At 37.0% G+C, this 23,691-nt stretch overlaps 3 protein-coding genes across 3 annotated transcripts; 2 read left to right on the forward strand and 1 right to left on the reverse strand.

The window, feature by feature from the left end:
• Window positions 1-1,038: 1,038 nt before the first annotated feature.
• On the reverse strand, window positions 1,039-3,705 carry LOC126372372 (glycerol-3-phosphate phosphatase). The gene is made up of 5 exons (XM_050018074.1): window positions 3,409-3,705; window positions 3,131-3,291; window positions 2,823-2,960; window positions 2,141-2,484; window positions 1,039-1,984 (listed from the first exon to the last, which is right to left on the reverse strand). Exons 1-5 carry the CDS (start codon window positions 3,623-3,625, stop codon window positions 1,813-1,815), a joined length of 1,032 nt encoding a protein of 343 aa, XP_049874031.1. The 5' UTR covers window positions 3,626-3,705; the 3' UTR covers window positions 1,039-1,812.
• Window positions 3,706-4,015: 310 nt separating this feature from the next.
• On the forward strand, window positions 4,016-5,944 carry LOC126372375 (enoyl-CoA delta isomerase 2). Its single transcript, XM_050018083.1, has 4 exons — window positions 4,016-4,308; window positions 5,021-5,271; window positions 5,357-5,446; window positions 5,521-5,944. The coding sequence occupies exons 1-4, from the start codon at window positions 4,188-4,190 to the stop codon at window positions 5,785-5,787; spliced, it is 729 nt and encodes a 242-aa protein (XP_049874040.1). The 5' UTR covers window positions 4,016-4,187; the 3' UTR covers window positions 5,788-5,944.
• Window positions 5,945-6,247: 303 nt separating this feature from the next.
• Window positions 6,248-21,736, forward strand: LOC126372662 (sodium/potassium-transporting ATPase subunit alpha-like). The gene is made up of 18 exons (XM_050018511.1): window positions 6,248-6,257; window positions 6,862-7,011; window positions 7,498-7,670; window positions 8,352-8,522; window positions 8,933-9,062; window positions 9,454-9,690; window positions 10,234-10,449; window positions 10,933-10,950; window positions 11,302-11,492; window positions 12,083-12,254; window positions 12,848-12,996; window positions 13,359-13,560; window positions 13,969-14,123; window positions 15,166-15,352; window positions 15,630-15,869; window positions 16,473-16,661; window positions 21,326-21,443; window positions 21,522-21,736. Exons 1-18 carry the CDS (start codon window positions 6,248-6,250, stop codon window positions 21,634-21,636), a joined length of 2,823 nt encoding a protein of 940 aa, XP_049874468.1. The 3' UTR covers window positions 21,637-21,736.
• Window positions 21,737-23,691: the final 1,955 nt, after the last annotated feature.

A 23,691-nucleotide genomic window follows, 5' to 3' on the forward strand; every position in this document is an offset into this window, starting at 1 on the left:
CGCCCAGAGGGGTCTCGAGGGCAAACTTACAATAGTGAACGACTCCAACCCCCAACAACACCGATTGAGTGATTGGATTACTTATCACAACCTTTATTTAACCTGTATTTCGTATTATCAAGAGTGACTCAACCACCCAGACAAAGTTGTCATTGAATACTTTTGCCATAGAATAAGGAATAATACTACGTATAGAACGGCAACTCTCCGCTCCCCACCAGCGTCCATGATAGGTTTACTTCACCCCCGTCGAACATAGTTTAGTCTTAAATCGTATGGTGTCAAACGTCACACACACAGATGCGCGTTACGATAATGTCAATGTGTAGTGAGTGTCTATGTAAAACGAGGTTCTTTGTATGAAGTGTCCGGGGTGTGCTTCTGCCTCTGGCCTCCCTAAACTCCTCACCATTGTCCGGTCTGGTTTTCCATATAGCAACATAACATACCATCACGCATGTATCCCCGACAGGCGGGTAGACAGAGGTGTATAGTATATAGGTGTATAGTTATGACTAAATCCCGAGTAATGGGGGCGCGCCTAATGCCATTAATCGGGCACAAATCTTGGAAACGACATGATATCAATTATCTATGATCTAAACATGTAGTCAAAGTCATTCAGTTGAATTCAGTGATTTAGAGGCCGAGCCGGAATTCGAACCCGTGACACTACTATAACTTGAGATCACCTACTATAAGTTAACCCTTAAAAAAGGATCATAGGCCATTAATGAACTTTCTGTCTTTTGGATGAATTTACTTAAACCTTATTATTACAAACTTTCGGCACTCCTTACAAAAATCTCATTCTTACCATGTGCCCCTTACCACGTAAGTGCGTGCGAAACAGATCATTCGCGCTCTCCCTTACTCCTACGCTTACGGCCATTTAAAAATAAGAGACTCAGAGGGGGTGAGATAAATCTAGCTGGGCGTTCGATACTAATTTGGTGCGGGGCGGAGCGTCACCATTCTATGCTCAGTGTTATTCTTTGTTCTATCCTTCGGGAACATTATAGAACCAGATAAAATACATTTATAAACATGTGTTTTTATTAAAAGCTGTCTCTACAACAATGTTGACAATTCCGATTGTATATTGTCCTAAAACGAGATACAACATCCACTTCAAAGCAAGTGATGACTATTAGGTACAAATACTTAGTGCATAATATCTTCATTACGTAGTAAGTATACTGCTCACTGAGGTATTGATTAGTATGAAAAAAGGCAACACGGAACGCCCAAAATGCAATCTCACACCGAAAATATAAAAATACATTAAATATAATTGTTAAAAAAACAGTACACTCTCCACTTGAGGACTTCCGTTACACGAAATACCTATTAAAACCTATTTAAAAATATTTGTACATTCTTTAATCCTTACGTAGATATAATTAAATTTATTGTCATTATAATCGATGTTCCAGTATGTTATTCCGTGCTGCCAACATCTTTCGCGTTATGTACTATTATAATAATTGAATTAGTTGTGGCAAGTATCAAAGAGTACATAATATATGTATAAAATTACAAATACCTAATTATATGTAACCGTGTACTTACCCTAAACTGCGAGGTCTGTTTTAAGTACACACACAGATGATTCTAAATGCCATTCTATCTGCCAGCACTAATTCTCTTAGCTTTTGATTCGAATACAAATAAAAATAAATTAAAGGTGTAAATACAAACACTTGAATAACTCTTAATTGGCATTATCACAATACAATTGCTCTACAAATTGCGCTAATTCTTTAATTAGTTATATAATATAAAATATGATACTAATAGTAGTAAATTGTACTATGACTTTGCAAGCTCAACTATATCACCTAACTTTGGTAGAACTACGTCAGGCAGTGGAGGCTTCTTCTCATTACGCAATTTTTCTAAATCCTTTGCACTAGTGACACCAGTGAGTACCAGGAGTGTTTGGAAGCCACAACGCACACCTAGTTCGATGTCTGTGTTACATCTGAAATAAAATTCAGTTTGTTTAGTAATTTTAGATAAAAAATACTAAATTATATTAACTGATAAACAAATATGTAATAATGTCAGAGATTCTTGAGTGGCAAAACAAAAAAATTACTTAAGACTTCTTTTTATAAAATCATGATTCATAACATACCTGTCACCAATCATCAGTGTTCTAGCAGGGTCCAAGCCACATGATTCCAGATACTTCCTGACATATGCGTGTGGTTTGCCTAGCACTAGAGCCTTTCTTTCAGAACAAGTCTCTACAGCTCTTACTAACGTGCCTGTACCAGGCACAACAATAGACCCTCCTTTAGGGAACCTTTCATCCGTGTTTGTCGCAATGAAAAGACATTCTTCATTGGCTAAATAAGAAGCTGCCTTCATGAATTTAGGATAGCTGATATGTTCATCAAAACCAACCACTACGGCCCCTACTTCTGGATCTTGCTCAGTTGGTTTTAAATTTTTAAAATCCACCTTCACTGGATCGGGCTGAAACATATAATTAAGTATATTTAAAATATACATAAACTGCCTATATACGTCCCACTGCTGGGCACAGGCCTCCCCTCAATCAACCGGAGGGGGTATATTTAAAATATATGACTTTCAAAATAACTTTTTATTTTTAAGTTTATATTTCATTATTTAGAGCCTGCAATGTCATACAATCTTAGGGATAGAAGTACTCAGCTTTTATTTACAAAATTTTACATTCAATTATTGTAAGCATACTTTATTTAAATTTTGGACTAATAGAGTTTTCTTATATAAGATGAATTCACTGATTAGAATATCAATATAATTTGTGTATTACATCATTAACTTACTCCAATGCCCAAGTGTCTTATACCAACAGCTTTTAATTCATCTCCAATTCCATTTGATCCAATTAGATAAACCTTCTTTGTGAATCCAATACCTTTCAGATAATGAGCTGCTAGATACGCCGTGGATAGGATTTCTTCCTGTAAATTGGAAAAATGTACATTTTAAACTACATATGAATTATATTTAAAAAAATCCATTGGTAATCCAATAAAATAATTTTTAGCAGTACCTAAATAATCTAAGTCTTTGTGGTAAAACAGTAAATATACAAAATCTATACTATTATAAATTATATTTCATCAATTACCGGTGTAGCCACAAAACCCAGCTGTTGGGCCTTAGCAGCAAATTCACTGCGAATCTTGGTGGAATTGTTTGTGACATAGAATATCTTCTTGCCTAATTTACGGAAATAATTCATAGCTTCCGGCGCTCCGGGTATGGCATTGTTATCTATCCAAAGGACACCTGAAAGGCACAGGACTGTGTAACTAGAATGTTAACGCAATATTAGTGTGATGAAAAGTACAGTATAAACTTGGACATGCATAAAACTTTGTGTAAAGAATATACAACAATACTTACCATCACAGTCAGTCAAAACAGTGTCGAAGGAATTTAAAAATTCCTCGACTTGGTCCTTCGTTGCTTCTTGAAGGTTAAAAACAGCTGATTTAAACATTTTGCGACTTGTACTAATAGTTTTTGTCTGAGACAGTAAGTTTAGATAATTACAAATCAGCGATTTACTTGTACAATTTATGTTAGTTTTTCCTAATACCTTTAAAAGCAATTTCACCATACCTTAATGTCAATAAAACAATTTACAATAAAAAAGCCGGAAAATTACAAGAAATGTCTAATATAATGTCAAACTTGACATTCAAATGACATTCAGATTATGTTCCGATACACACTCGATTTTACCCTGAGATTTTACCCCGTCGTACACGGAGAAACTCAAAGGAAACGGTCTTTGGAAACTAGTTACAAACCAGTATGTTTTACACCGATCAAGTACCTATATCAAATATCGCACTACGCTACTAAAATAGATAGTAACGCATTACTAACGAAGATGTTTACTCTTGTCACGACTGTACAAAATAGTCTGGAAACAAAGACCAAGGGAAACCTTGCAACACTTACTGTTACCCCTTTTCATTGCAAAAAAAACATCATCGGTCAGTGACAATGACAATCAGCTGATAAATAAATAGTGGTATGATAAGGGACTCGCAAGTAACAAAGTTCACTTTAACTCATAATATTATAATAGAACATTAAAGTTGCCTTTTAAACTAAAGTGTGATCATTTTCGAATCTTCGCAAGGCATTTATCTGGTTATTGGAGACATTTTGCGATGGATAACAGTGAAACTATAATTGAAACTCGTCAGGGTACCATTAAGGTTGTACAGTATAATAAACCCAAAAAGAAGAATGCCATTGACGTGAATATGTATCTTCGGATAACGAAGATACTTAATGACCAGTGTTGCCGACAGTAATTTGCTAAAATCCCCAAACGCATTGTCGAAATTCCCCACGTTTGGGGAAAGAAAAATGATAATTCCCCACATATTCCCCACAGAAATAAAACAACCAAAAATGTAGGTAAAGTTCGGTCTGTGTGAGAATGCATTTCTGACGTATGTCAGATATCACTAGTGTCACATTCACTGTAAAGTTCTTTTTAATATCTATATTTTCTTATTATATTTTTCGTTACGTTGAAGAGCAAATACCATTATTTTTTTATTTTTTACAGAAATTAAAAAATGTATTTTTTCCCGCTAGGTAGAGCTACTTGAAAGCTAAATTCTGCCGGTAGGTCGCGACATATTCCATGTGATTTTTATTTCTGCCACTAGGCGGCGATAATAGATAATACTTAACGTTAATTCACCGCAAGTTTCCGTCAAACTTTACTCTCCAGATTCTGCTGTAAACTTGACGTCAATATACGGCAGTAGTTGGACGGCAACTTGACCATTATTCTGACGTCAACTTACGGAATAAAAGGCTATCAGGGAAATCAATCAAGACTAGCAGAAATTTGATGTTAAATATCGCGTATTTGTGTTCATACTTAAAATCCCCGCATTTTCCCCGAATTGAAGCTCTCCCCACACATTCCCCAATCAGCTTTGCTTTCCCCGCAGTTTGGGGAATTCCCCACAGATCGGCAACACTGTTAATGACGCTGCGAACGATGCGGACATATCAGTGATGGTATTGACTGGGACTGGGGACTACTACAGTAGTGGAAATGATCTCTCTGCCCCCAGAGACTCGACGGAAGGGCCTTTTTTAGATATCCTGAAAAAGTTCATTGACGCATTTATTACATTCCCTAAAACACTAGTTGCCATAGTAAACGGGCCAGCTGTTGGTGTGGCTGCTACGACACTAGCGCTCTGTGATCTGGTGTTTGCATCTGAAAATGTAAGTTTGTCTGACATATTACCTACTTTTATAAAAAAATAATTAAAAGACATACTGGCCATTATTAATATATTTTTTGTTGCAGGCTTTTTTCTACACCCCATTCACAAAGTTAGGACTTGTGGCCGAAGGTTGTTCAACATTCACATTCCCAAGATTGATTGGAGACAGGAAGGTCAGTAGCTTAATAGCACACAGTTACTCTACCTAATCCTAAGAATCCTTTTTAATTATTTTCTTTCATTCAAGGCTGCTGCAATGTTGATGTACAACCAGAAGATGTCAGCTAAAGAAGCACTTGACTGTGGTTTCATAAACTATATGTATAAACCTGAAGAGCTTCAGAGCAAAGTGTGGGACAAAATCATGGAAGTGTCTCAATTCCCACAGGAATCCATCACAGTGACCAAAAATCTTATGAGGAGGAACCTGAAAGACACCCTTACAAAAACCAATGAAATGGAAATGGATGAACTGCATAAAATTTGGATTGCTAAAACAAATAGCAAGCTGTAAATATTATCTACTGCAATAAACAAACTTATTATCAGTTGGTGCCAGGGCAAAGGTGATTATTTTGTTGAGATTATGAGAGGATTTTATTTCTTATTATGTGTAAGATTGTATAAATGTACATAATACTATTTTGGAAATAATAAGGTATTGGCATTTACTTAAGCTTTTTTTTTGTAATTACCTACTGAGTACGTACGCGTCGCACACGTTTTTAATATTGTTGTGTATTCATGAGCACAACAAAACATAAATCACTTGAAAATGTACAAACACTTAAGTCATATCCAAAGCCAGACACACACGAAGCTACGTATATAGGCTCCATAATGTTTCATTTTAAAACAGCCTACTCGATTTCTGTATAATGTAGATGTAATAAAATAATCTTTAAATATTGCGACGAAAATGAAGTCAAAGGCCTCGAGTATTTCTTCTATCTCTGATCTGTTTCGACCTAATAATGAGAGAAGGTTGCGAGGCAAAAATCTAAGCAGCACAAGGCTGTCTATACTTAAACAAGAGATCAAAACTAAAACGCATTTAATTCCTCTAAGTAAGTCTGTTTCCAAAAGCTTTATTTATAATATACGATTTCATACAAAGATTTATAAAATCCGATAACTTCGACGCATGTGGCTCCTGTGGCGCGTCTGGGTGCGCGTTCGTCTTATATAACACCACCCGGTACCCATTACACCAAAGACCATTGGTCTTTGCATTACACAGATATACTAAAAGTGGTTAGTAAACAACTTGTTTTCTAACGATTTTAACGTTCCCCAAAAAGTATATTCGTAAGTAGATAATAGGTAGACTAGACTAGTTGCGCGGTTCTTCACAATCTTATCTGAAGGCACCTGCGGATTAATTCTAACAGGGTTAATAATCTGAGTGCATCTACACAATTGATAAATATATAATAATCTGAGTGCATCTATACAAGTACAGTTAGGTACAAAGATTATTTTTCTGTTGTTTACAACTCGTTTTATATTAATATCAATTTACACTCGTACTCATGATACTACAGCACAGAACCCTCTAACTGTACATATTTTGCATAAACTCTTACAGAAGAACTTTATACGCTACTTGAAACCAATCCCGAGAAAGGTTTATCAAGTGACAAGGCGCAACAACTGCTGTCATACTACGGCCCCAACACATTAACGCCTACATCGCAGTACAGTGTGCCACGGCTACTATTGAAGTCTATGTGTACAGGTACACTTAATTAATTATTCCTAAAGGTTTGTGCTAATTTACAAACCATAGTTTTCATCACAGAACAGTTCTCTTATACAGTATGTATATGAGTCCAATGAGTGCCCTCGTTGATGTCTTTTATATGGGGAATATTATCTAACGGTTGCTGTGTAACAAATTATTTTTTTTAAGCAAACTATGAAACCATTTTAAAGCATTCTTGTGGCTGACGTAAAAGGTAAGAGAAAAAAAATCTTTGTGATGTTAAATGCTTGGCTAAAAACCTTTGAAAATCGAATTAATTGCTACTACCGTATCGGGCTGTGAAAGAAAGCGCCATACAATAGTATAACGCCTTTTGGCAACAATTCCTATATTTTTTTTATATATTAACCAATCCTACGATGATCATGTAAGTATAAATAACATGTACCTACCTATTGGGTAGGGTATTTTTTTTACAAAGATCACTAAATACTAACGTAGTTTATTATATTCGTGCAGGTTTCTCCGTGTTAATATGGCTGGGTGCATTTCTATGTCTGGTGGCGTTTATGATAGAAAGTTCTGCCAAACCAAACGCTAGCCTGGACAATCTCTACCTTGGATGCGTACTTATACTTGTTGATCTGTTATGTGGCAGTTATAGCTTTTGCCAAAACTATAAAAGTTCACAGGTAATGCTTGTTACTTGAATAGGAATACATTATGAACACACCCCTTTTTGACGTGACTTACCTATTGTAGATTTGCCACAGATGGCATTAACTACTTGTCCTGACGAATGGGGAGCGCTGAAGGCTCTCACCCTGTACAACGTTTAAGACAACAGGCCTGAGGGTGCCCAGTTGTGCACGTACCTCGGCTCAGGGCGTCGTCTGACAGGAAAAATATTTGAAAGAATTATTCGACCCCAGTGGGTCGATAGCGATAAGCGCTGATTGAGGGAAATCGTCGACCACGCCGGCGGGGTCGGTATCGGGGTCCTGAAGTGTTTGGTGTCGCGAGCTGATTGGCTGCCTCTATGGCTAGTGTAATCGGGTCGTCGGGATCGTATATTACGTCCTTCGGACGCTGATACTTTTCAGTACCGTCCCTAAGCGGGATGTATTCGGAAGCCGCAACAACCAGGGGATTTGGGTGGTGTGGAGCAGAATCGAAAAAACTTTTTGAAGCTAATTTGAGCCATTGGGCAATGGTTGGCAGACCTAGGTCAATGTGCAGATTTTCATTGCGAAGGAACTACGAAGCTCCCGTAGCTTTCAGCATGAAACGATTTTGTATTACCTGTAGACGATGTCTACAAACATTTTGAATAACCCCAGATTCTACAGTTAGCTACCTTATAAACATTACAGATCATGAAGTCATTCAACAAAATGATACCAACGTACGCTACCTGCATGAGAGACGGCGTACTGCACGCAGAGCTGCCTGTCTCCGACCTGGTGAAAGGAGACATCGTTATAGTCAAATCTGGCGACATTGTGCCCGCAGACATACGCATTATAGAAAGCAAAGGATTTAAAGTGCGTTGCCTAACACATCTTTTGAATCTTTTTTTTTTATATATTATCTTAAAGAGTTAAAAAGATAATTAAACTAGGGGGTTAAAAAATTCAGACCTTGTATAAGCAGTCGAAGAGAGAAAGCGTCAAAATCGTAGAGTTCGGACTTCTCCCTTAAGCCGGTTTTCCTGCATTGACTACCTCATTTGCTCATGATGAAATCTGCCATCGAACGAGACTTTTGCGAAAGTGTTGGTCAAAGTGAATCGTAGGTTTCCCCGATTTAGACAAACCTGATCACAACTTCGGAAAATGTTCACCAACACTAACTCGGTACTAATACGTACTACGGACGATTAAGTACCTAGACTATATACGAGGCAGAATTATTACACAGTATAGACAATTGATAAAGAGATAATGTTATACAGGTAGACAATTCATCCCTGACTGGAGAAAGTATTGCGGTACCTCGTGGAAATATGGATGGATGTCCCAACTTACTGGAATCGCAAAATGTTGCATTCTTCTCTACCCTGTGTGTCGAAGGTTGGGCGCGAGGTAAATATGTAAATAACCGTATAAAATGACTTGTAAATATTACAAACAACTAGTTAACTTCTAACGAAATGGAAAAGGTTTGAAAATGGAAAATGCCTGGTATTGAATGTGTTCCTCTAGTTATTAAATAACTTGTAATGTACCCTCATTGATTTAAAAGATGTGTTGCTGTTGCAGTTTCTTGACATTTCATAACAAGTTTATCCATGATAATAATTACGTTGAATAAATGATACTGATTTCTGTTTATTTTAAAGTTTCCACGTTGAGAAAAAAGCTAGGTGACAAAAGTTTATAGATAGAAAATGAATGGCCTACCTAAAGTAGAAATTCCTAATTTATTGCTTTTCTCTACTAAATAAAGGAAGACAGAATCAAGTTTGTGTTTTAGGCGTGGTACTGTGCTGTGGAGATCTGACAGCTCTAGGCCGAGTAGCAGGTTTAGCGTCCCGCCTGGAGCCTGCCCCCTCGCCCCTGTCGAAGGAGATCCGCCGCTTCATGCGCTGCATGTCCATCTGGGCCCTTAGCCTGGGCTTCTTCATCGCCTGCGCATCCCTCATCCTTGGCTACCCGTTTATGCAGACTACAGTGTTCGTCATCGGAATCGTTGTCGCTAATATTCCTGAAGGTACCAATTAACATAAGCTCACGACTATATCCCAATTGGGGAAGTCGCAAATTGAACTAAGTACCTACGCCTCACCGAGCTTTCTGTTAGCCCGACATGATAGGTACTTACTAATTAATGTTATTAAGAGCTTAACTACCTACTCTAGTACAGAGGTTAAAATATTCAATTAATTGCCGAAAGAACACATTCCAGATAACTTTTTTCTAGCTACCCATATAGCAGTGGAGCAGTAAAGACTATTTGCGCTATGTAGCAAATATATGAAGTTCTTCTGAAATGAATGAAAAGTGTAATTTGAAAACTAATAAGCTTTGTTGTACTAGGCACACCCCGAACACTTTATATAAAAAAACCTCGTTTACACAGACACTACACATAGACATTATCGTACCGCGCGCGTTGTATATGATGTCTGACGCCCATACGATTAAAGTCTAAATAAAAAAGACCGAGGGGGAGACGTAACTTAGCTCATTCGCTGGTGGGGAGCGGAGAGTTGCGGTTCTTATGTATGTATTATTATTTATTGTATGTTTCTAGGACTACAGCCGACGGTGACGGCATCTTTAACATTGACTGCTCAGCAAATGGTAAAAAAGAACTGTCTGGTGAAGAACCTCGAAGCTATAGAGTCTCTGGGAGCGTGTACAGTGATCTGTTCCGACAAGACTGGTACCCTCACAGAGAACAAAATGGTAGTGCGGCATATTTGGCTCTGCAACCAAAAGTTTCTGATCCCAGATTCTGAGTTTGACCGTAAGCATTACGAAAAAGAAATGCAATATAGAAAATTATAATTATTGTTTTTCTGTTCCAAAGTGGTACTAGATTTTAAGTATATAGGATTTTTTCTCTCTCTCTTTGGCGTCATGCGACTTAATTGCATATTTGCCATGTAGATATGAATGTAGAGGATAAAAACTTAGGAAACGTAAGCCAGAACTAAAAGAGAATAGCTATATCAATAAGAAGAGTTCTCTGTCATTTTATTATGTAGTAAAATAATGTTAATAGTTTTAGCATAGAATAAGGAATAATAGTTTTAGAAGGATGAGACGTTCGTTATTTAAAAAATGACGATTCAAAGTGTAACAATGTTACCTACTGAATAAAGATTTTTGAATTTGAAATGAATTTACGTTATCGGAGATCCTAAATTGAAAATAAATAATTATTAATCAGGTGTGTTTTTCTTTTTTTATTTCTCAATATTAATTAAACAAAATTTTTATTTTACAGGTATACAAAAGAGCCCAGGTAGGTATGAAATTCACGTACCTACTTAGTTTGTGACTCAAGAAGTTGATTATTATACTTATTTAATGATGTTTATTTCAGCTTTCTGGGAGCATATAAAAAACATAGAACACGTTCAGCTGCTTCTCTTCCCGGGCATGTCGTAAAAACCGACAGAGGGATTGTGTCCTCTAACATGATGGACTAATGTTATGGGCGATAGGCTGATCCCTTATCACCATAAGGTTCATCATATCCATCTTTGGACTTCGTATCAACAGTGGCTGCAAGTTGTCTTTGATTACTTGTGGCTCTGCCCACCCCATTAGGGATTACGGGCGTGAGTTTATGTATGTATGTATGTTATTTCAGCTTTAACAGCTTTACAAGTGTGCGGGTCGTTATGTAGTAATGCCACAGTGGACAACAACGGTAAAGTTAGAGGAGACGCATCCGAAACGGCCATTTTGAATTTCTTGCGAGAATACTATGACCCTATAACAATTAGAGCCCAATTCCCGAAGGTCGCTGAAATACCTTTCAATTCAATTAACAAGTATCAGGTAAGTTATTAAAACTATGCCAACCGCAGGAATTCGAAATGTCTTCTAAATATTTTATAACGAGTCATCGAGCTGCCTTATTTAGCCCATCCTAGCCCATCAGTTCAGTTCAACTTTTGTATGCTGGTACGGCACCCTCTTGGTGCACTAGTCCAATTCCCACTTGATTGAATTTATTTATTCATTTCCAGTCCAGTATACCACTAGTCTAGTAGTTAATAGTATTTTCCAGGTGGAGATTCATAGGAAATTCCAACTTGGAGTGTGAGTGAGGAACGGCTCCTTATAACAAGGAACACTGCAAATTACACGGGGGAGGGCTTGATGCTGGCTAACAATGCCATTTCCGTAGCCAAATACTGCGAGGGTACTATATAGTAACTAAAACTTTGAGGGATGATTCTGATTTTTTTGTGTTTTTGCGTCGGAAAATTCCACTTGATATCAACTCAGAACCATGGCCTGAATCATCTCTCAAAGTTTTCGTTACGATGTCACCCTGTATAAGTCTGCCATCGACTCGAAAAAAGAAGAGTCCAGCATAGAATAAAGCATTGATAAATATGAAGTAAAATTGAGTCCTTGTCCAGGTGAGCGTCCATTTAGACACGGCATCATCAAGACACATTGTCGTGATGAAAGGGGCGCCGGAGAGCATAATCGGACGTAGCAGCACCATTACGTATAATAATAAAACTATAAACCTCTCTAAGGATATGAAAACTTCCATTGAAAAGGCTGTTGAAGACCTTGCCGTTACAGGTAAACGTGATAGATAATTTTAATAGCACATAACACAACCTCACGACTACCTTATATGCCAAATGGAGTAGTAGTCAGATGTACATCTATTGTATGATAAACTAAGTACCCTCACTTTACAGAGCTTTTGTTAGACCAACGAAATAGTATCGCCGTGTATGGTACTTAAACGGTATTGGTAATTTAAAATAATGAACCACAAGAGCCACAAGTCATCAGTGCTAAAATGCTGGCATTGTATTCGCATTTTTCAGGTCTCATTTACCTGTGCAGGTATAAGATGTCTTTGCTCGACAATAGTCTAATTTCCAACTAGTCAAATCAGTTACTTTTTACTAAACGTCAAAACACGAATTTGTATGAAAAAGCCCAGTGACGTCATAGAAAAACGTAATAAAATATTGGACTTATTTATACGTTTTTCTAGATTAAAATTCATCAATAAGATAAATAAAAAAAGAAAATGTTCTTCGTTAGTTTTAGATCTTTCTTTAGTAATCAGAATTTCATAATTTATCTTGAACCTAATACACGACCCAATTTCACGAAAGTGTTATCAATGTCTCTGGATGTATAATTTTCTAATATTCCAGGAGAAAGAGTCTTAGCTTTCGCAGACCTAGAACTTAGTACAAGCGAATTTCCATTGGGCTTCGAATTCGATTCCGAAAACGTAAATTTCCCAGTAGTAAACATGCGTCTACTCGGTCTTATTGGATTGATGGATCCACCTAGAAAGGAGGTACGTACCTAATCTATAGTTTTTATTATCATAATAAAGATGTCCGCTTTTACAAATTCCGACCAAGTCGTCTAAAGCCGCAAATGTGCGGCAAGTCACGTCAAAAAATAGCTTTTAAAAAATGGGATCGGAGCAGAAGGAGCGACATCAGGATTTCAACCTACGATGCGTTCACTAGATCGAAATCCGCACCGGGAGTTGCTATGACAACTCATAGCAATTCGTAAATGCTGAAGCTCCGGCCAGTCCGATTTCGCTCAAGTGGACGCGCAGCGATATTATTTTAACACTCGACAAAATGTCTTGTATCATAAAGGAAAATAAATGACCCGTAATTTATCCCGGGGAATGATCGACTATAGGTCCAGAAGGCTATAGAGCGCGTGCGAGCTGCCGGCGTCCGAGTGATGATGGTAACCGGTGACCACCCCGCGACGGCGCGCGCCATCGCACACGAGGTCGGCATCGCCACCTCGGACAAGTGCCACGCGGTCACCGGCACCGACCTGCGCAACATGAACCCTGACCTCCTCCACTGGACCCTCGAGAAACATCATGAGATTGGTAATAGAGTACAATGGTTTACCTACATCATTTCGTAAGACATGATCACGTAAAATTAACAATGAAAGGTTCAAAGTAAATCGATAAGAATCTTGGTTATTCGCAATACAAAAAAGCTTTTGGTCCGGCACTTAATTAAAACGATAACCAAATATGATTTTTATCATTTATATTAATATCAAGCGCAAAATAATAATTTATGCGGAACTTCGTTATCAAAATCATCCGACGGCTACATGTTACTAAAATACAATCAACCAAAAAACAACCAATACCAACAATTAAAATAAAAAATTAAATAGCTTGTCTCCGCTCTTGGTAGGCGCCGGATGGGCCTAAGATGGATTGTAATGACATTAGGTGTGTTAAATTATTACGACCGACATTAAATTCTAATGAATTCCTTAGTGTTTGCTCGAACGTCTCCTACTCAAAAGCTGCAAATAGTGGAGGCATGCCAGCGCCTGCGCGGAGTGGTAGCGGTGACGGGCGACGGGGTCAACGATGCCCCCGCGCTGCGACGCGCTGATATCGGGATCTCTATGGGCATTACTGGCTCCCCGGTACGACAACTACTAATAATTATTGGACATCAATCCTCCTCCAAATCCCTTGTTTGTTTTTAATCCTCTGATTACCCCAATTAGGATATAGTTTTGTTGTGAGCTTATGTTTTGTTATAAATATAACATATAAAGAGCATCATCCATCACGCTGCTCTACTGCGGATGCAATATAGAGTATGCAAATTATATGACTTATAATAAAAATATTGAAATTACAGTCAATGCATTGATTTTGAGATAGGTTTAGTAGAGTGCGTGCAAATGAAAAACAAAACAATAAAGTAAATAGGTAGGTACAATTTATCTTTGAGCCAGTCTAATGCCCTATTGATGAACATGGAAATTTTCTTTCTTTGTATTCGGAAATGCGAAATAGAATCAATGAGATTAAATTCGCCTGTTTCTAATCAGTCAGAAAGGCATGTAAATCGAGAAACTGAAAATGTTATGAAGGAGAAATTCAAATATTCCAGTGAAATTAAGTAGATAAATTTAGGCCAGCCGTGTCCATTAATCACGCCTCATTGACAGTGCCGAGAGAGGGTAACTTGAGGTCGCAATAAATATGTTCAGTGCGTCATCAATTTCTATTTAAAGTCCGTTTTTAACTAAAAGTGTATCGTAGCAACCACAAAGGAATCTCTTCAGAATCGCCCGTAACGAGAAAGGGATGATTGGACAGCCAACCTACAGAACGACAAAACCATAAAACATTATAACTTTTTCTGTCTTGACTTTTAGAGTTAGACTTTTAGAGTTCCGAACAGAACTCTTATTAGATCACTTGATCGAGGAAGGTTTTCCAAATGAATAGTACATTTGTTGCTCGATCACAAAAAAAATGTTTTTGTTATTATAAACTTATTTGCAGTCAGTAAACTAATCGCGACCTGTCGATGTATGGAGACAACAGTTTCTCAATGGCAAAGTCATAGCCTCCTTAGTAAACCTTGGTACGCGAGTTGTATCATACTTGACTGGATTTATTTTAGTCTTACAGAGTTTTCTGCTGTAACTTACAATAAGATCTGCTTCACAGGTGTCGAAGCAGACAGCAGACATAATCCTACTAGATGACAACTTTGCGACCATCGTGACAGGAATAGAAGAAGGGCGAAAGATATTCGATAATCTAAAGAAGTCTGTCTGCTACATCCTGATCTCGAACGTACCAGAAATTATACCTGTGCTGATGTTTATATTATTCTCTATTCCATTGCCGTTGGGTTAGTGATATTTAAAATGAGAATTTCGTACAATTCCAATGTAGACGAAATTATCGTGAAAACCAACAGGGTAATATTACGCACACCATGAAAGCTACGCTGAAAAAAGTCAAAACAAGTGAGCATCTAGATGACGCCTAATTCCACTTTTACGAAATAGGAACCCCCACCTGAAAAAACAGACGGTTGTATTCTAAAAACGGGATCAACTTCATGAAACCATTTTTTACCGTTCGAATTAGTATTTTAAATTAGGTATACAGTACCTACTTTGTAGGAGTAATGACAATCCTGTGCGTGGACCTGGGCACGGATATGTGGCCGGCGGTGGCGCTGGCGCACGAGGGCGCGGAGCGTGACGTCATGGCGCGTCCGCCGCGCGTGCATGACCCGCTCGTCTCTTCGCGCATGCTCTGCCTGGTCTACGGGCATATAGGACTCATCGAGTTCGCCGCTGGAATGTTCGCCTACTTCGTCGTCATGGCCGAACACGGATTCTATCCAGAGAAGCTATTTGGTAAGTAACAATGGTGAACTTATTTCTAGGCGATTGGTTGGTAACCTGCCAACATGCGTTACATTAGTCCGACCTATCTCATGCATGACGCCAACATCAAAACTTGCTGCATTGTACCTAGACAGCTCAACCCACCTTTTTAAAAATTACGGGCGTGAGTTGTTACAGTAAATAACTCTGATAACGGTATTAACTTCTTACTTCCAAAACAAATAAGTGAAAAAAATAAAGCTACAAGTAATATTTGATGAAAGTAGGTAGACAGGTACATACACTTTCAGTAACAACAACTGAACAAGCCCAATTTAAAAACAGTCACTATAAATTATGTGTTGCACATTATACCGTCAGTGCCCTATTATACTCGTAAGTGACCACTACCCACACTAACTGTACCCTGAAAAGTCTGTATATTTAATTAGCGAACTAACTTGTACCCCCAGTGTGTGAGGCTCTGCATGGCAACCCCGCCACGCGTGGCGCGAATTATATCGAGAGTTTCGACCAATAGACTCTAATAGATTTACGTGGACCAACATCGTACAGCTATTGGTCAAAACTGTCGATATAATTCGCGGTGCGGTTGCCGTGCCGTGAGGGCAGGTATAAGGCAGGCCTGGGACAACGAAGCGGTGAGCGACCTGGAGGACTCCCTCGGGCAGGAGTGGACGTACGCTGACCGCAAACTACTGGAGCGCGCGGCACAGGCCACCTACTTCGTGGCCGTAGTCGTCACTCAAGTGATGAATGGCATCGTCTGCAAAACTAGGTACAACTCGCTCTTCCACGTCGGTGAGTGTATACGGAATTTATCTACCTTCTTATCAAATTCAAATTCAAATTCAAAAATATCTTTATTCAGTAGGTAACATAGTTACACTTTGAATCGTCAATTTTACATAACGAACGTCTCATCCGCCTAAAACTACTGCAGCTTCTCACAACCTGTATAGCCGGGGAAAAGAAGCTGCAAGAAAAACCTCGGCACAGGGCCCTAGACGTTCTTTAAAAAAATAAAAAAAAACATAAAACATAAAATATTGGTATACAATTGAGTAATTTAGCTGCCTAATATCAGTTCTCAGACAGTTAATCCCATGCATTCATATCTTCTAAATAATCACTAACTTTATAATAACCTTTTTTGTAAAGTTTTTGTTTAACTACTGTCTTAAAACAGTTGAAAGGCAAATTCTGAATGTCAATGGGAATCTTATTGTAAAAACGTATACATTGCCCCTTAAAAGATTTAGTAATCTTATGTAATCGACTGACTTGTAAAGCAAGTTTATTTTTGTTCCTGGTATTAACAATGTGCCGATCGCTATTTTTTGCAAATAATCCTATATGTTTTTTTACATATATTAAGTTTTCAAAGATATATTGTGATGCCAAAGTTAAAATATTAATTTCTTTAAATTTATTTCTAAGTGACATCTTGGGTCCCAATTTGTAAATCGCCCGAATGGCTCGCTTTTGCAGAACAAAAATGCTGTTCATATCTGCAGCATGACCCCACAGCAAGATGCCGTACGACATTAGACTGTGGAAGTAGGCAAAATAAACTAATCGCGCGGTTTCTACATCGGTTATTAAACGAATTTTTTTGACCGCGAATGCTGCTGAGCTGAGCCTTTTGGACAACTTATCAATATGAGGACTCCATTGCAACTTAGCGTCCAAAGTAATTCCCAAAAATACAGCAGTATCCGTGAGGTCCAATTCCTTATTTTTTACAATAATAGAATCGAGGGGCCTACTAACATTCGATAACGTAAAATAAACATATTTTGTTTTATTTTCATTAAGTAGCAGGTTGTTTACAGTAAACCAATCCACTACCTCTGAAATGGCGTTGTTTACATCGTCAAAGGAATCTTGTCGTCTCTTTACTTTAAAAAGTAAGGAGGTATCATCTGCAAACAGCACCACCTCATGTTTTACAAGACTAGGTAGGTCGTTTATGTAAACTAGGAATAGAAATGGACCTAGAATTGAGCCCTGCGGGACGCCTATAGTGACGTTAGATCCACACGATCTGGAGCCATGCACATCAACCCTCTGAACGCGGCCACTAAGGTATGACTCCAAAAGAGCGATGGCATTATCAGTTATTCCATAGTGACGAAGTTTCGCGATCAAGATATCATGACAAACGCAATCGAAGGCTTTGGAAAGGTCACAAAAGACACCAATAGCATCTTTGGACTCCTCCCAAGCCTGAAAAACATGATTTATTAACTCAACACCAGCATCGGTTGTTGAGCGACCCTTTGTGAAACCAAATTGTTTATTAGACATTAAATTGTTTAAATTGAAATGTTGAAGTAATTGCAGTAATAAAATTTTTTCAAATATTTTACTAAGCGTGGGTAGTATAGATATTGGTCTAAAATTAGTAGGGTCAGAAGTACTACCAGCTTTAAACAATGGAATGACTTTACTGTGCTTCATTAAATCTGGAAACACACCATTGTCTACACATTTATTAAATATACATGATAGATAGGGAGCTATGCAATCAATCACGGAGTTAATGACTTTAACAGAGAGACCATGAAGATCTGCAGTCTTTTTGATTTCTAAAGATTTAAAAGCTCTTAAGACGTCCCGTACGTTATCTAGGTAATAAAACAATACAACAAAGCATCACGCCTGTGCGCCCACTCCTCGCGGGCAATGTTTAAATCCTATGTAACAGGGGGCGAGCCTATTGCCATTAACCGGGCAAAAATCTTGGAAACCACATGATATCAGTTACCTATGATCCAAACATGAATTTAATCTCATAAAGTCGACTTCAGTGGTTTGAGCCAGAGCCGGGATTCAAACCCGTGACACTACGATATAAGACACGCGTTCTCCGAACAAGAAAGTAATAAGATGCTTTTTTTTTGACTTCTGAACTGAAAGTAAATACGCGTAGAAATTAAAACCTCTTTTTGGAGTCTGTTAAAAATACAGCAAAGGAGATCATCGGCTCTCCATACTTTGGCCGGCCCAAATTCGAAAGTGCCGGCCAGAGAAAAAAAATGTGTCGAACCTTTCGAGTACATTGCTGTGAACATTTTTTACTATGACACCAAACGTGTATGACCATTAGTTTGGCTTTAATTGGATTTTAAAAATCTCGATTTTTCATACATTTTGTAAAAAAAAAAATATGTCCGTTGGGAATAAAAGGGATACAGGCGTATTACAAAGGACCGTTAGAACATTTATTAGTATGGCGCCAAACTTCTATGACCATTATTTTGACGTTTATTGGACTTTCCGTTTTGGTTAATATGTTAAAATGCCGGCCATCGAATTAAATACGTCAAATCTGTCTAATAGTTGCTTCTTAATATTTTTTAATATGACACCAAATATCTATGACCATTATTTTGACTTTTATTGGAATTTACGTTTTAGTTCAAATGTGAAAAGTGCCGACCACCAAAAATACCATGTTGAGAGTATCGAGTAGATGCCTGTTAACATTTTTTTCTATAGCGCCAAACGTGTATGACCATTAGTTTGCCTTTTATTGTATTTTAAAAATCTTGATTTCTTTTTTGTTTTGTTTAAAAAAAGCACTTTAGGCAAAACTTGCGGTACGGCGGATTACAAAGGACCCAGAACTCAGAACAGACTCAGAACATTTAATAATCTGGCGCAAAACATTTTTGACCATTATTTTGACTTTTATTCGTCTCTCTTTCCATTTTGGTTCAAATGGGAAAATGTCAGCCAGCGAAACAAAATAAGTCAAATCTTTTGGTAAACGACTTGAAACGTATTTTTTACTATATTACCAAATATCGACTTTGGCTTTTATTAGACTTTTTTAAAAAAACTTTTTTTATATACATTTTAACAATGACAATGAGCAGAGCTTTCCCTATGACTAGTTATTAGTCAGATAAATACTTTGTGTTTTTGTTTTGTGTGTTGTTAGGTGAACTTCTATATTAATACTATCTGATTTTAGATATGACGTTGGCTGTAGTTTTTGCATTCGACTCAACGTTACGGCCTAAGTTTAGGTCGAATTATGGTATTGATTCATCTTGACCGTAGATGGTTACCACCCTCCAAAGATAAGCTTGCCATCTAGTGACGAAACTCGTCTTTTGGCATGACGTCTGAAGTAGCTGTTAGGGAAGACAGGAGTCGGGCAGTTGTACTTTGCATGTATGCCGATCACAATGTCCTGGTGCTACTCGGCCGACATAGCATCGTACCTCACTTTTCTTAAAAAAAAAAATAAGCTTCTAAAGCGGCCAAACGAAAACCTATTTTTGATTAATAAAAATGTGTCCAAAGACGACCACGATATTACGCCTTTACCTGCATTATCGCCAGATAAAACTTATTTCGCCAAAGTGTAGGTATCTATGAAAACTCCAGATTTTTGAGAAATCTAATTGAGTTCAAAATAGTGGTCATAAACGTTTAATGTCATAATAATAAACATTCTGACGATCCTTTAAATAACGCGCCTGTCATATTTTATTTTATAACAAAATAAATCAAGGATCGAGATTTTAAAAATCCAACAACAGCCAAACTAATGGTCATACACGTTTATTGTCATAGTGAATAATGTTTACAGGTATCTTCTCGATAGTTTTGACATGTGTTTTTGCTGACCGGCACTTTTCACTTAGAAACTAAAACGTAAAGTCCAATAAAAGCCAAAATAATGGTCATAGACGTATGGTGCCATAATAATAAATGGTCAAACGGATAAGTTTTAACGGGATATACCAATATTGTTTCTTAGCCGGCACTTCAGATTTTCACCAAAATGTATGAAAAATACAAGTATATTTTTTAATTCGAATAAAACCAAAGATATTGACCCTACAGCTTTGGTGCCATAGTAATAAATGCTCAGATGGATAAGTTCTAAGGATATATACCATTATTGTTACTTGGCCGGCACTTTACATTTTCACCAAAAATGTATGAAAAATACAGTTCTTTTAATTCGAATAAAACCGAAGATATTGACCCTACAGCTTTGGTGCTATAGTAATAAATACTCAGACGGATAAGGTCTAACGGAATATAGCAAAATTATTTTTTGGCCGGCACTTTGACTTCTGGGCCGAAATCCGATGATCTCCTTTAATCATTATCGCTCTTGTTTTTTTTTTAACGTCAAATGGCTACAATTTAACTAAAAACTTCAGGAGTTAATTCTACCCACTCCATTCCATCTACTTACAACCAGACTTCTTGTTATGGATATACCACCAATCCGCACTAAACGTTTTGCCTCTTCCTTTTTGATGCGAACAGCAAAGGACTAGAACTGTCTACCGTCGTCTATTCTTCCCGCTCGTTATAATCTTAAGTCTTCAAGGCTAGAGTGAATAGGCATTTGGTAGGTCACTTACCGTCGTCACATACATTATTAAAAAAAAACTTAAAACGGGCTGTTTGGTTATTTTTACACGTTTTTCCAGGTATGAAGAACAAGGCTTTGAACATGGGTTTAGTGTTTGAGGTAGCCCTCGCAATTTTTTTGTGCTACACGCCAGTGGTTAATAATTTTTTTCGGACTTATCCGCTACGACTTCGATGGTAATTATTTTAATAAATTAATTCGTCATTTTAATAAATAATAAGGTACATTTTCAGAATTGTCTTTTTTAATTGCAGGTGGTTCCTGTCGGTACCTTTCGCGCTCTTTATATTTTTATTCGACGAATTCAGAAAATACTGCATTCGTAAAATAAAGTTTGGAGGATGGTTTAACATGATCACTTATTATTAAACATACATTTCAGGAGATAGGTATTTGTAATTATAATAATATGGCAATTTTATAATAAAACGAAATACTTCTCGAGAAATTGGATTTATTTTAGCATTTATGCCATACAACTTGATCCCACACATATACCACCCCAGTTTCACATAGGAAATTAGATTTTACTATCACACAGACGTAAAGAATATTAGTAGTTATGTCAATGAGCAATCAACAAAACTCTGTAATTTTCCAATGAGCAAAAATCAATCATTCTGTCACATGCTTACTGCTACACAGGTCACTTCGACAATTTTGATCACAGAAATACACAAGGATGAGTTATCGAAATTAGCGATAGCTGATAAAGTTCTTAGTTACTATTATGAGGTACCCCGTGAAATAAGGCACGAGTTATGCGCTCTGTCCATCGTCCCATTCAACTTTACAAGTCTTTCCCGCGCGTATTAGTTAAATATGTACATAAAGACGTATAGTGGCACAAATTTCTACATAACTATCTAATAAATAGTCAAAAACGATATGAATAGTTAAAATTGAGTCAGTTAAAGATAAAAATTGTTAGGTAATAGTATATTCAAAATATGACACACACTTTTCCACTCTATTATAGATCTGAAAAGATCTATTCCGAGCTAACATTATATGCCTGTAAATGACACATCAACCTAACAAATTAAGGCTAATATAATTCAGTTAAAAGACGCATTTACTATCCACACACAGCCCGAGTAACATTAAAATGCATCAAAGAAACATTAAAAATAATATACTCTATAGAATTAGGGACGACAAATAAACTGTACACTTAAAACAAAATCTGGTTAACATTTTTGGTCTTAGTCGTAAAAATTTAATTCTATATAAAACAACAATTTCTGAACATATATTATTCAGTAATTAAATTAACATACCTAAATACAAAACACAGTCAGATTTTACCCAGTTTTTGTGTATTCGTTCTACTTTCATACATTTACATTATACAGAGTGTCCCGTAAATAATTGATCAAACGGATGTGGAAAATAGTTCATGGTATTATGTAAAACTAAAAGTCTTTAGGGATGCCAAGATTTTTTTTTTTTTTTTCAAATCCGTTCAGTTTTTTTATGCATAACTATACCTAATTGAGGTCATTTTATGCATCGTTCTTTTTTCCATACAGTAGATTGTTTGCTGGAAAAGTTTTAATTTTAATTTCAAAACACAAAAGCTCGAATGCAAATTTAATTTTGTTGGGTTTCTAAAATAGCTTTTACGTCTGTAGTCCTTACAAAGATATTTGCTTCTGAAATAAGGAAAGCGTCGATTTTTTCTAATACCTAATTTAAAAAAATCCCTGCAAAAAATGTCATCAATTGTAGCACCAACACCAAAAATAGTGAATAGGCTAGAAATAATCTTAAAAAACTAAAAAAAAACTTGGCATGACTTTTTAAATTCTAATCAAATAGGTAAGTGTTAAATAATTGGATGAACTATCTTCCACTTCCATTAGATCCATTTTTACGGGACAGCCTGTATAATTACTCTACTAAATAAATAGATTATTATGCTACTAGGTAGACAAACAGTAGTAAAAATTGAAGTATTTGACCTAAGAATAACATGAATGACAATACATGGATACAAGTCTAATTTGATTCCTACTTTTACATGTATGAATATAATTACTATGTAAGTCAAGATCAATATAAGCTCATATACAGGGTGTTAGTGACATCGTAACGAAAAAAAAAATGGAACGCCTATTTTATTGTACTAAAAACGATGGTGGGTGTTTTTCTTGTCGCAAATGTTTAATTAAGATTTTCAATTTTTACTGTGCCGCAATGTAAGTCGAACAACGCGCCACACAGACGCTAAACTTACGCGCGGCTACGTTACGCGTGCGTGATACGATGTTGATATCTAGGTAGGAGTTTTCATTCTCTTGTATTTAGATGCTTAGTGGTTCAACGTTTAAAAATGTTGTTTGTTAAAGTAGAACACCTACTGCCACGATTTTTCACGCACGGTACCTACCTACCAGTTATTAAAACGTTCCTAACTTATTA

Source organism: Pectinophora gossypiella, chromosome 14 (assembly GCF_024362695.1).
Source record: "Pectinophora gossypiella chromosome 14, ilPecGoss1.1, whole genome shotgun sequence".
NCBI classification, from domain to species: domain Eukaryota; kingdom Metazoa; phylum Arthropoda; class Insecta; order Lepidoptera; family Gelechiidae; genus Pectinophora; species Pectinophora gossypiella.